Source organism: Halichoeres trimaculatus, unplaced genomic scaffold (assembly GCF_033239565.1).
Source record: "Halichoeres trimaculatus isolate MK-OKI-2021-1 unplaced genomic scaffold, fHalTri1.1 fHalTri1_scaffold_19, whole genome shotgun sequence".
Classification (NCBI taxonomy): Eukaryota; Metazoa; Chordata; class Actinopteri; order Labriformes; family Labridae; genus Halichoeres; species Halichoeres trimaculatus.
The window spans coordinates 11,682,074-11,694,967 of record NW_027437197.1 but is presented as its reverse complement, the minus strand read 5'-3'; the positions used below and the strand labels follow the sequence as shown (position 1 = coordinate 11,694,967).

The 12,894-nt window shown below is 39.0% G+C and overlaps 1 protein-coding gene across 2 annotated transcripts in view; it reads left to right on the top strand.

The window, feature by feature from the left end:
- Positions 1-1,494: 1,494 nt before the first annotated feature.
- Positions 1,495-12,894, top strand: part of ramp1 (receptor activity modifying protein 1) — a 48,024-nt gene continuing 36,624 nt past the window's right edge. For both annotated transcript variants that reach the window (XM_074694981.1, XM_074694980.1), the window contains exon 1: positions 1,495-2,039. In XM_074694981.1, coding sequence (XP_074551082.1) covers positions 1,982-2,039 — 58 coding nt within the window. In that variant the 5' untranslated portion in view covers positions 1,495-1,981. The remainder of the gene's footprint in view (positions 2,040-12,894) is intronic.

Below are 12,894 nucleotides of genomic sequence, written 5' to 3'. Positions count from 1 at the left end.
TTCAAAACACCTGTTGCTCTGTGACGGTCAAAACTTGATAGACGTTGTCTGTTGTACAGTATTGTTTCTAAAACTGAACCCAGAACAACCGTACATTTTTATGCCGATAACAGGTTGAATTTAATGTTTAAAAAACGCTTACTTGTCTGAATGAATGGAGCGCGCTGCTTCTGCGGTCAAGACGCGTGTGCATCTTTATGATGACGTAGCCTGATAATCCCTCTATAAACTGTTTAGAATTTTTCTAATATTGATCCAACATGAGGAATCACCTTGTTATTGCTTTCCTTTCACCCATCACACTCCCTACTGTTTCCTTCTATTTTGTATGGAAGGCTATTCATTCATCTTTCTGTTTTATCTCTTATTTTTGTCCCTCAGGATGCTGCTTCAAACACCTTTGGGTTCAGGTATGTAAGAAATGTTCTGCTTTGTAGCTATTGTTTTTTAACCAGTCAACCCCTCCATTCCACAGAGAATACAACTTTCGTTTTTATAGCTTTCTTTTGAGTAGCTCCTTTTTCTTTTTCCCCATAGGTATAGCTTTCATTTCTTTCTTCATGCCATCTTTAATTTTCTTCTTTGGACAGTTTAAATGTTCTCCCTTTGTCTTTTTCTGTTTTGTCACCACTGGACCTCTTATTGAGGTCAGCTTTTCTTCAGTCTTCTGCTCTAAGGGGAAACAGTTACAGGTTTGGGTTTTCTTTTGAGAGTTCTCTGATGTTGTTTAATGGTCTCGAAGGAATCTGAGATCTATGTTAAACCTGTTCTTATTAATGAGACTGTTTGCCAGTTTTAATAGTTTTAAACATTGTCAAGATAACAGAATGTTTTGCATCCCAGAAACCATATTCTTACAAAAAAGTCTTTAGAAAAAAATAACACTAAAATAATAATAATAATAATAATAATAATAATAATAATAATAATAATAATAATAATAATGCTTATCTGCATAAATGCATCAAACATACGGCTACTAAAAAAGAGCAATGATCCAGCCTTTACAATAAATATAATGTAATATTCAAAAAGACCACGAGGTGGGGATGTCGAGCAACTTTTCACCCATCCAAGGATCTATCAGTCTACTTATCTGCACAACAGGTGAAAACTTTAATCCAGTGACACAAATTTTCACACCGTGTAGTGAGATGTGAACCATGAATCTAAAATTTGCGATATTAAAGTTGTCATTTCTCTCTGTACAAAGCTCAAAATAACACAGAAAGTTAGATCTGCATTTAATGTCACACAGGATGTTCGTTTAACAGTTCTCCACCATCTATTTTGGATAACATGACATGAATATAATGTAATTAGTTTATGCTGTGGATGATAACTTTGATCTCATTTTCTTTGGCCACATTACCAACTCTCGTTTGCCATGCGCCGTTTGGCTGCTGGTATGTTTCTGATCAACCAATGGAAAAGTACCATTAGTAGTCCAGTCCCCCTCTATCTAATTCCCCATCACTTCCCCTCCCTGCTATGTTTGGGTCTACCCTGTCCCCTCCACCCCACTTCAATTCCAAGCGGACTAGTGCGTCCCGTGGTGCACCGCACAACACAGATTCCAACGCTGCACACTTATCGCACCGGCGCTCTATTCACAGGGTACCTCAGGACAGCTAATGAGAGAGTCAGTGTGTGTGAGAGTGAGAGCTACAACTTAACGAATGGATATGATTCATGCGCGGATAACAGAGGATCGGTGACAGGAGGACTCGGGGGAGCTCAGGTACAGCAGGAACAAGGAAGGGTCTTGGTCCCTCTCCTCCCCCGAGCAGTTTGCGCAAGGTGATCCAGCAGAGGCTTCTGTTGTGGCTGACTGACCGCGGGAAGTCACTTAAACACGGATTTCTCCACCAGCTGTGACCTATAATGCCACTTTATCTGTACTGAGTGAGCTGGTGATAGTCTTTCTCCTCTTCGTTTCCCTCTCAAACTTCAGTCTGTGGATCTTTGTGAGAGCGGCAGGATGGGATCGCAGACCAGAGCAGCTCTGCAGAAACAGTCGCTCCTGTGGTTCTTTGTAGGTGAGTGTTTTACATTGTTGTTATTCTTCTGGGGGGGGGTTCTTCTTTTCTAAATACAGGCGCATGATCTTGAATTTATACTCCGTACGGACAATGGCTATTTACTTTATTTTAACAGAAGACATAATGTACATCTAGATACAAATCTGTGGGTTAGGATTGTTTTTTATCAAGTTTTAACTAACAATAGTGGAAAATACTGTCATTCAAAGTCTAAACTAAACTTTTCTAAACTGAATTTATTCATTGATTATAACCAAATCTGCCATGGCTCTTTTTGTTGTAATATACCAACATTACTTGTATTTTGTGCATCAAACACCTTATGTCATTCTATCATTGTATCAGCTCTTCACTATATTGATTTCTACGCTACAACCTTTCATAATTTAATTGTGATACCTGCCAGCTTCTTTTACATAAACTACTTACGTTTTGCATAAACTGGAGCATAAAGTGCATCTAGAAGGAGAGAAGAAAGCTTCAGAGAGGAATAAAGCAAGTGTTAGAAGACCTGTTGGCGCTCTTTTCTCAATGTCTGAGTTCTCAGGAGAGAGGTGAAGTCCAGGTTTTCATCGTTTGATCTCAAGTGTTAACTGTGGAAGTGGAAAAAAAAAAGTTGAATAAGTTTATTCTAGCAATAGTGAGGCACCCTGTTTTCTAGAGTTTTGTTCTTTTCCTGTCCAGAGTGATTTCCTTACTAAGAATTAAAAGGAGCAAAAGCCTCATTTGGATCACTAACCTTTCAAATCTACCTTCATATTATAATGATTTCAGTTCTTTAGGGTCCAGATGTGTGCATTACAGCAGCTGCTCAATTTGTTCTGTTTTATTTTAACTTGCTGCCACATGTTGATCAAAATGATTTAGCTCACAGGAGGCAACCTTCTTCTCTCTTGCGTAATTCATTCCTGTTGGCATACTGAAAAAGCTATTTGTTGAAAAAGAAAAGTGAGGGTAAAAAATAATGAGCAAAAATTTTGTTGGGAGATGTTTTAAGTAAGATGTTATCTAGTTACTGTTTGCCAAAGAGCTGTTCCTTGATATAGGACAGGTTTAGTTGTGAGAGAGCAGCAGCATCTGCTATGGAATGACTTGGTTGTTTATACAGCCATCTGTTGGTGTTCCAGTTGTTTTGTTATTCGTTAACCAAAAGCAGCTTTTTTCACTCCCACAAGAGCAAAACATGTTTGAGAAAACTTCTCATAGTTCATATTTATTTACTTTATGATTGGAATTGAACAGGATATGTTCAGACATGTGGTTCTAGTTATGTAAAAGTTCCCTTCCCGCATATAACATTCTTCTGCATTTAACATGCAAACTAATGGTAGAAACTCTCTAAGTATAACTTTGTACATACTAATCAAGTGTAATCATCCTCCAGTGTCTGCACACCTGTGGTATCTGGGGCTGATGGCATATTGTGCAGAACTTGATGTGATATTTATGAGCTCTATAAAGCGTTTATCATTAGTGTATGAGTTTGTGCACAATGTTACAATGTTGTGTCTGGACAAATAGTGTTAGTGCTGTTTAATCTAATATTTTCTCATACCGTATAAGTCTAAATTATTCAAATGAGGAACAGCTGGGTGTCCTTAAGGGGATTTTTAAGTGATCAGCTAATACTTTGGCTAATGAGCAGTGAAGACAATAACTGCGTTTCTCTAAAATGGCTCCACAGTGGGTGGGATATGTTAAGCAGAAAGTGAACATTTTGTCCTCCAAGCTGATGCACTGGAAGAAGAAATAATGGATGGTTGTGAGTGACTTTGACAAAGTACTGCAGCTTAAAGGGTGATCCTCATCTGCAGTGGTCAGCACCAGCCACATGGATCCAAGAAAGAAACAAATGAACCAGAAATAGGGTCATGGATATCCCAGGCTTTTATGATTTGGTTGGGCTGGTCCATGTGGAAAGACTGAACAGGAGCTATCAGACCTTTGATTAGTAAAAAAACAATAATAATGCTGGTCCTGAAAACAGGTGTCCGAAACACTGTGCATCAGGATTCACACAGCAAATATGTCCACGTGGTTTACAAGCTGGCTGTTGTTTTGTGGTTTTTGGAACAAAACCCCATGTTCAGTGTTGGCACACACATAAACTGGATAATGGTGGTTCAAGAATGAGAGGAATATTTTGGACGTACTGTATGCTAACATGTTTGAACCTTTAGGACAGTGAGATTGCTCTTACAGGGATGAAGAGGAGATCAAAAACTAATAAAAGGAGCATTATGATCAGGAAATAGGGAGGAGTCCCTCAAAATTTAAGAGTCTAAGCACTGAAGCGGAGGTTGTGTGTTTCTGCCTGACAGGACGGTAATATTAGTTTTGCTATGTTGCCTTCCCGTGGAATGCTGTGCCATGCTATGCTTCTCCTTACTGCGGATAATTTACCCTTGGGCAACAGACGCTCCAAATTCTGCCATATTACCGAGTTGTTAGTGCTACTTCCCTGGCAAAATGCATGCATGGATTATGTGCTTCTCTGAAGAAGCACTGAAGTGGGGAGCATATTTGTTTCACTGTTGTGTGTTAATATCAGGAATCTTATGTGAGAATCTTCAAAACATTCATAGAAAAGGAGCCACCCTCAAGAGATCAAGTCTCATTATTTTTGATGTATTCATGTTTTTTCAGTGTGATCAGTGGACTTTTTGAGCTTTTTGTGGTTTGACAGTTGAAATAGTAAATACTTTAACAAAAGTATGCTATCCCAGTCATGCCGTGTAGATATGCGACTCAATTAGAAACTGGCAAAGCCACTCAGTTATGCAACCGTGTATGCGCTTTCGTTTTTGTTGGGATGTTTTATTGTGGTTATAGTTATTATTTGAGAGTATTATGTAAGAAATTTATTTAATAAAATTCTTTTCAATCAACCGTACAGTACTGAATGAAGTTTCATGTTACTGTTTTGGTTAATGTTGCTTAGATAATTAAAGAGGGGGTGTTGTATTTTTTAGTTTAACATTTAGTTTCAGCTGCTGTTTCTTTAAGGCTCCCCATGCCACAAACCCCCCTTCTGTCTGACTGGCCAGCCTTGTAGAGGCCTGTCAAGGTCAGAGAGATTGGCAGAGCTTGGTGTTGGAGCCCTGCTCCTCTGATGTTACATGAACCAGAAGATTCTCATGTAACTTGCAAAGATCTTGTGGAGATCTTGTTCTATTTTCAGAACAGATAATTTTGAGAAGTTTACTAGCAGATTCAGGTGTCTCTGCAAAACATAAATATGTGTCTGCTTGAAAATCTGCACATCTTTAGTATGAACATCCAGCACTGTTACTTTAAATCCATGCTTTAAACATGGAAAAACCTTATACCTCATCTTTAAAGCTGATATTTTATCAATTAAGAAATAATAATAATATTCAAAAATAAGTTTAGGCTTCCTCGGTCGAGCATATTTGCTGATTTTCGTGACTGCGTACCCAGCACCCATGCACCTGTTATACTCCGACGCCACTGGAGTGGAGCATGCCAGGTCTCTTGTTCTCTTGTTCACTGTGAGTTTGTGACATTAACTAGAAACTTTATGCTACAAATTACCAAGGAAGGTTTAGTTGAGTCCCCAGAACAATTTGAGCACCCTGAGAATTGCAATTGATCTGCGCTACCGCATTAAAATTCAGCTCTGTAATAAAGGAGAGGACTGTAACAAAACATTTTTAATCAAGTTCAACTAAACAAATTTAATTCATAAAGGAATAGCTTACTGGATCAAAGTAATTTGAGCGTAATTGCTGCACATTTGTTTTCTGAAGATGTGAGTGTTCAAAATGTAACTTATAAAAAATACATCGTATTTCCACTCAGCTAAGAAGACATATTCTAAATGGTGCCAAGATGCAGTTCCATTCACATCTGTCTCCTGTTTCCCCTCCTTCCTTCTCTTTCTCTGTCTTTCACTGCTAGACTTATAAAGACATCCAGTGGACTTGGGTTCATGTCCTAACCTCTAAATCTTCTGCTAACCACTAAATGCTTTACCCTCAGCCGGACTGTAACATGAATCTCATCTGGCTGACCTAGAACTAAGAATTTGACAGGACTGAAAAAAGATGTTCCGTACACACGGATACTGTGACGCTCTCCAACAAAGGTGTTCAGGCAAGCTTCCTTTGCTCTTTGCCCTTTGTTTCCATTTTCAAAGCCTTCATGTAGGTGTTCTATATTTACACAAAGAGAAAGTTATTACTCATCACAGCACTGGGTCTCTTGACTTTTTCCACTACATTTACAGATGGAAATTCTAAAAGATTTGCTTTGTGAAATCATTTTTCTAAGTGTTTAACTTAAGATTCCTAACTAATTATTCCCTCCCTGAGAGGTCATTTATCACTCTATGTAAGTTAATTCTGACACTCATTTTTTACGCCTGGCAGCATTCCTTAATCAACAGAGCCCAGATCTGATTAATAACCTCTGCCACACGACATAACTGGAATCATTTGTGCCTTGACAGAAACAAGTTTTAATTTTCTCTGGAAGTATTCTGACCAGAAGGTTGAGAATGGGTGAAGGATGAGGACTCTTCACTCTGTCTTTGTAGATATGGAGGGATTGGCACCAAGAGTCACTTTAATCCTCTTACCCAGACATGATCGTCTTTCATCTGGAAGCTCAGAATTCAATTTGAATTCTTCAAACATATTTCCTCCACACACATCTGGTGGCTGTGACAGTGTGACCGAATTGACTGGGTTGAGCCTGTGAGTAAACAACCACAGGAGTTGACGCCGTGTGCAGCCAAAGATGTGGTCATAAGACTGTGTCTGATAGAGTTGGTGGTGTGTTACTTTTTTCTTAAAGATAGGTTGAAAAAATTAGATCTTGTTCAAGAATTATCACAAATTTTTGGAAAGGAAAAGTCAGGTTCATTTAATTTGGTTGGACAGCTTCATTAATATTCAGTCCAACTGATAAAGATTGGAGTTTTTGATGGCTGCAAGTTTGTGACTAAAAAAAAATGCAGATACTCCCACCAGACTGACCATTAAGTAATCTGTTGTATTTCGAGTCCTCACCAGTACAAGCTAGCCAGAAAAGTTTTTTTTTTATTATTCTGGTTAGTCATGAGTAAGTTTATTGCTTGTAAAATCACCAGGGAGTTTGTAAGAAAAGAGACATCTCTGCAAAACAAAAGCCAAGGATTTCAGTCTAAATAGCAACGTGATATAGTAAAGTAGTAATCTTAATTTAAAGAATGTGGTCAGAAAATGCAGGATCTAAGACAAATCAGATGTAATGTCAATTTATCGTTCAACTTCCACAAATCTTTCACCTAGTAAGCTGTAAACATAGTAGAATACAGAAGAAATCAGTCTCCTCTCTGCCATCTTCAGTCTGCTCTCTGGTGTGGGGACCAAAGTGTCAGAGCCCATATCTGCCATATTACAATCCGAGAAACTATCAGCAGTCATCTCACTGACTTCAATTGCTGTCAGATTCCTTCTTGTACATATTTAGATAACCTCCTTTTATACCAAAGAACCCACTCAATTGTTAACTTGGAATTATAGGGAGACCTTTTAAAATGCACTTTTGCACAGACAAAGACTTTTTTGACTTTGACTTTTGTACTCCGTTTCTTCTGCTGGTTCCCAAGAAAGGAAGTTGTTAAGCCCTAAGCAAAAAGGAAAGACAACATCTTTTTGAAACCCTTTGCCAAAAAAAGTGGTGCATACAGATAAAAAAAAAGTTCCTCTTATAACAGAGGTCTGTGTGTTTCCCATAATGGGGAAAAAGTCAAGAACAGAAACAAGCTTCAGCTCTCTTAATGACATAATGCTACATATTTCTACAACAGATACAAATTTTTGTATCACTCTGAAAAGTGTGGCCATTCATCAAAACACCACTTTGCCAGGTTGTTGTACTGTGTTGGCTGACATCCTGCAGCCCAGCAGGCATGAATCTGATTTTTTTTTTGGGCTGCAATGTGAATCGAGAGAGTAGCTGACCCCCTGCTGCTACAAAGCCATTTGCAGGCTTCTTTAATCTTCCCCCAAGAGACACAAGTTTTAATTTTGTCGGCTTTTCCACCCTGGTGAAGCTCTATTTTCCATCCAGGAGACACAGATGCAGAGACTTGATTCAAGCACCGAGCTCTTGCTGTATTTCATGTGTTTCTGGTGTGAAGGACTCTTGGGAACGTTTTGGAGAACAGCCATAAATCAGCAGAGGGGGAGAGAGAGCGCAGGACAATGAAAGTAAGAAGCAGTCTAAGCAGACAGAGGGAGATAAATGGAGGAGGTGGGGCTGGAAAGTCAAAGTTTTAATGTGTTGATATATGTTTAGTATGGTGTGTCTCTACACGTGATTTTTTCATGTATGTGTGTGTGTGAGTCCTTGACTGACAACCCCGCCCCCTGAACCACACCAGCTAATTAGATAAATGGTGAATGAAGGATGAAAGGAGGAAGAGGAAGCAAACAAAAGTAGCCATGCCCCCCTCTGATGAAGCTGTTTTTCATGTGTAATGTAATATAACTTTCCCTCACACACTTCCCCTCCCTGGAGATTCAGTTACCACAATTTCTCTCCCACTTCTCCAGGCTGTTAGATTCCCTATAAGGGAATTAAATACAAATATCAACAGGGTGAGGGATAACAACACATACTCTTTTAAATTAAAGATTAAATTCCAGTTTTGCTTCAAAGATTCTATTTCGCAATCTTTTCAAATGATTGGAGGGTTTTAAAGCTCAGCCATGATTGAAGGACACTTTGGCGTCCTTAGTTATGTGGAGAGGGGAATAAGTGACACGAATCTTAAGCTAACCAGAGAAAATCTAACTTTTCTTTTCTTTGAAAGGCTTTAAAGGCCGCATTACTGATATATACATACAGTGGTGGCCAAAGTTTTTAGAACACCTGACAGATCTGAAAATACTACTGACCCTTCTCTTTGATTGTATGAGTGAGAGGAGAGCTCGCAGAGAAAAGAAACTGAAACTTAATAATGGTCACAGATATGAGTTGCTGTAGGAAAATTATTTAAACCTCCTAATACACAAATACTCACTTATCAAAGTTATGTGCAGACAGTTCCCTCTGAAAATACTTCAAACATACAAAATCACTCTAAATAAGTGCAATTAACAATCCAGGAATAATCCAGAAAATATGGTAGTCACATTTTCTGAAACCAGAATAAGAAACTTAGGGTGCAACTTTTCCTTACCCTCTGAAACCAAGAAATCAGCTCCCTCTCACGACGAAAGAGGACAGATTCTATCCTCGTCCCTGTTCCTTTATTTTACATTTAACCTTACATAACGGAGGCATAGTGAGCCTGTCACAGCCGGTCAGTTAATCGGTGCATCAGACTGAATTTTTCTCTTTTAAAGTTTTCCCTCATTGTGGCATCTCTGCTTCATAAAAAGCCCACAACAATGCGTAACACTGTGTGGGGGCTTCAGAGCCCACAACACTAAGAGCTCGTGACACAGAGCCACACTTTGACGCCTGAAAGGGATTTCTACAAACATTTATCCAACCAGACTGGTCAAATAGTAACACATTGATATTTATAGCAATGACCCAGGGGAGGAGTGACTGAGGCTCAGAGACACGTACATCCTGTAGGCCAGAGCTGTCTCTTCTAACTACAGTCTTGTACTGCTGACCACTCAGCTGCAATAGCTAGAGTAGTTTTTGGCTTCAGGGCTACAGTGCAGGGCAGCAGATTCAGGATCAGCTGCAGAATCAGCAGTTTGAGTTCCTTTGCTTGCTGGGAGCACAAAAGTAGAAAAAAAAAAAGCCCAGAAGAAGCTCTTTTCTGCAAGGAAGTAGCTGAGAGAGCATTTGAGAAGTAAGTATGAAATAATAAGATCTTTGACAATTAGAATATATATACAGCAGACTTCCTGTAGATATGTTTAAAATACTTGCTGAAAGCAGTTATGTTTCATAATTCCAGCTGTGAGCCATGAGATCAGTGGCATATTTTAATGAGTCAACAGTTGCTTCATTTTTAGAGTAGCACAACTGTCTGCTTTCCTTCAGTCCTCCGTCCTGTTCAACATCCAGATATCTGTTCTGGCCAAACATTGCTCCAGTCAAGTGTGTATCAGTTTAAAGAGACACAGGCCATGTAAACTTTATATATTTTTATATGTTTAGGTCTTTAATCCACACGGAACCACAGCTTTAGGTCTCTAAAAATGATGTTTTCTGAAAACTCCAGCCCAAGTGTGGATTTTGGAAAACTCCAGTAATGTAGGGAAACAGTTTTTGGTTCTCAAAAGTCACAGATGATAGACGGGGATTCATTCTAATTGACTGGGTTTGGCATGCTTCGAGCTAGTCTTATTGGTGGATCTGCCCGGCCACAACCTTCAAACTTCTCTATCTCCCTTTTCTAGATCAATATGCTGCCAAACCATGCCACAGCCACACTATCAGATGTAATCCGTCACCTGTGCTTTTTAGATCCAGGTAGTAGAGCTTTTTAGCATAGTGGCAGTAACCTTTAACTGCAGCCTGAGCTAGAGTTGTTTACCTATGCTATAACTTAAACAAACACATTACCGACATTTGTAAATCTAAAAAATATCAAGTAAGTTGCTTAACCAACTAGGACTCCTGGCACACAGTTTTTGGCCAACGTTATGTTTTCCTTTGAGAAAGTGACTTCTGTCACACAGGGTCAAATATGTTGCCTATCACAGGAGAAAGATCATTATGATGCTTAACTTAAATGCCTGTCTATAGGCAGTTTTGACTTCAATTTGAATGCAGAGCCTGGCAGATTCTGCGAAGTGTTTCAAATTTCAATACTACAGTGTCAACATTATAGTCTCTGTGATCAACACCTCATTTAATCAACCAACCAGATCGATGTATAGTATCTTCTCCCAAGTGTTGCTACATTTTATTCACTTTTTCTGCTTTAACTATCTTTTTTTTGAGTCTGAGTATGCCATTTTTTCTCACTAGATTGATAAAGAGTCTGTAGTTTATTGAATTTAAGTTAATGTTAAATTTATTTAATTTTAGCTATCTAAGGAAGAGAGAGTTTTCTATAGTTAAAATGAATGTCCTAAAGAAAAAGCATGCTCAGATGTTCCTCTGCCAGAATTATCATTTTAGAGAAATAATGTTATCATGTAGGGCAAGGCAAGGATTTCTTGTGGTTTGTACAAAGCACCATTATGCACAGTGAACAAAAGATCAGAGTCCTACTTACAGGCCACACAAGTCGCTCCTGACTCAAATATAAAAGCCTAACTGCGCATAATAATGCAGGGTTTCCATTTACATCTCACACACGAGAGCTTTTGTTAACACCAATGCCCTGCTAAATTGCCTAAATCAGCTTTTTATTAATTTTTCCGCTTCACACTGCTTGTGATGCATAAATAACTGATTTGCTGAGAAAAGGATGTGATATCAAATTGAGTGAGACAGTGCAGAAACCCCCAAATCGAAGCAAATCAGAGTAAGTGGTTTTGTATGTTAATTTTTTGAATCAGAACTTGCAGTTGCAGTAAATATGTCAGTCATGGATTAAATATTCCAAAGATGTATAAATGGATTTTAATACCACCATTTCCATTGTATCATGTAAAAAATGTAGATTGAACACGCTATCCAGATTTGTCAAACTGGATAGGTCAAACCAAACCTATGCAAGCTCTGGTTCGATAACTCATTGTGTCTCTCTTGATTTCATGAGAGGAGCTTAATCCCCTCACTGTAGCCGTTGGTAAATCTGGACAAATAGCTCTGCGTTCCATGCTGATCACCGGATTTAACGGCTCATATGTCTGTGACGGCCCTGCCTCATACATCACTTTGACCTCAGGTAACAGAGGCGCTGCTTCCCATCACAGGCTTTTTACTGCCTAGGCTCCACTGCCCGGGTATTATTAAGCTCATATGGAAATTAGAAGATGAATAAAAAGCACTTATCCTCTCCTTCCACCTCTCTCTGTCAAATTGATCTTGTGGAAATATGAGCTGTAGCTAAATTTAAATCACTTAATGTCATGAAAGGGACATTTCCCCTCACTGTAGACTCTCTTTCACCTTTCTCCCTCGTTGTCACACTCTTTCTCATATTTCTCATTAGCAATAAAAAAGGTGAATGTGCCACCGGCTCCTCTTCGCTCTTTTCATGGCTCTCCTTACTGTCTTTTCTCTGCATCAACCAGTTTAATTGCCATGTGATCTTAAGTCCATGCATCCATGCGTTTGTTTAGGCTTGTGTGTTAAACGTGTGTGCTCTTGCACAGCAGTAACCCACTTTTCACCGTCACGCCTCAGCAGCTAATGAGCAGTGCTGAGGCACTGCTAGTTAGCGAAGCATGTGTGCAAGTTCATGCATCTTATTGTGTGTGTGTGTATGTGCCCAGTAGAGAACTAGCCATTAGCAATTACTGAGCATCATGGAGCCAACACATATTTCAGCACCTAGTGTTGGGAGAGCCATAACACGCCACATACATACACCCACACATATTTTCACTCCCTGTCACGCTTGGCACCCACTTCCACACAATGGAGGTCAGTTTCATATGTGCAGCACAAAAGAGGGGAGCACACATTCCCCATCACAGGCTGTATGTATGAACCCAGTCATGAGAAATGGTGTGTGAACCAAGTGTGCACTTTCGTGCCATGGCTGTTCCTCTGAACCAGACATGATCCTCAGCTGATGTGAAGGATTAATACCCTTCATAAAGCTTTATTTAAGACACATGCTTGAGTGGTTTAAGAGTAGCTCTGTATGGAAATAAAAAAAGTGCAGACACTCGTAAAACAAAAAGAATTAGCAAAAAATTTAATAAAAGAAAAAATTGGTATTTCAAAATCATTGCAAATTTTCTCTTAAAAAATT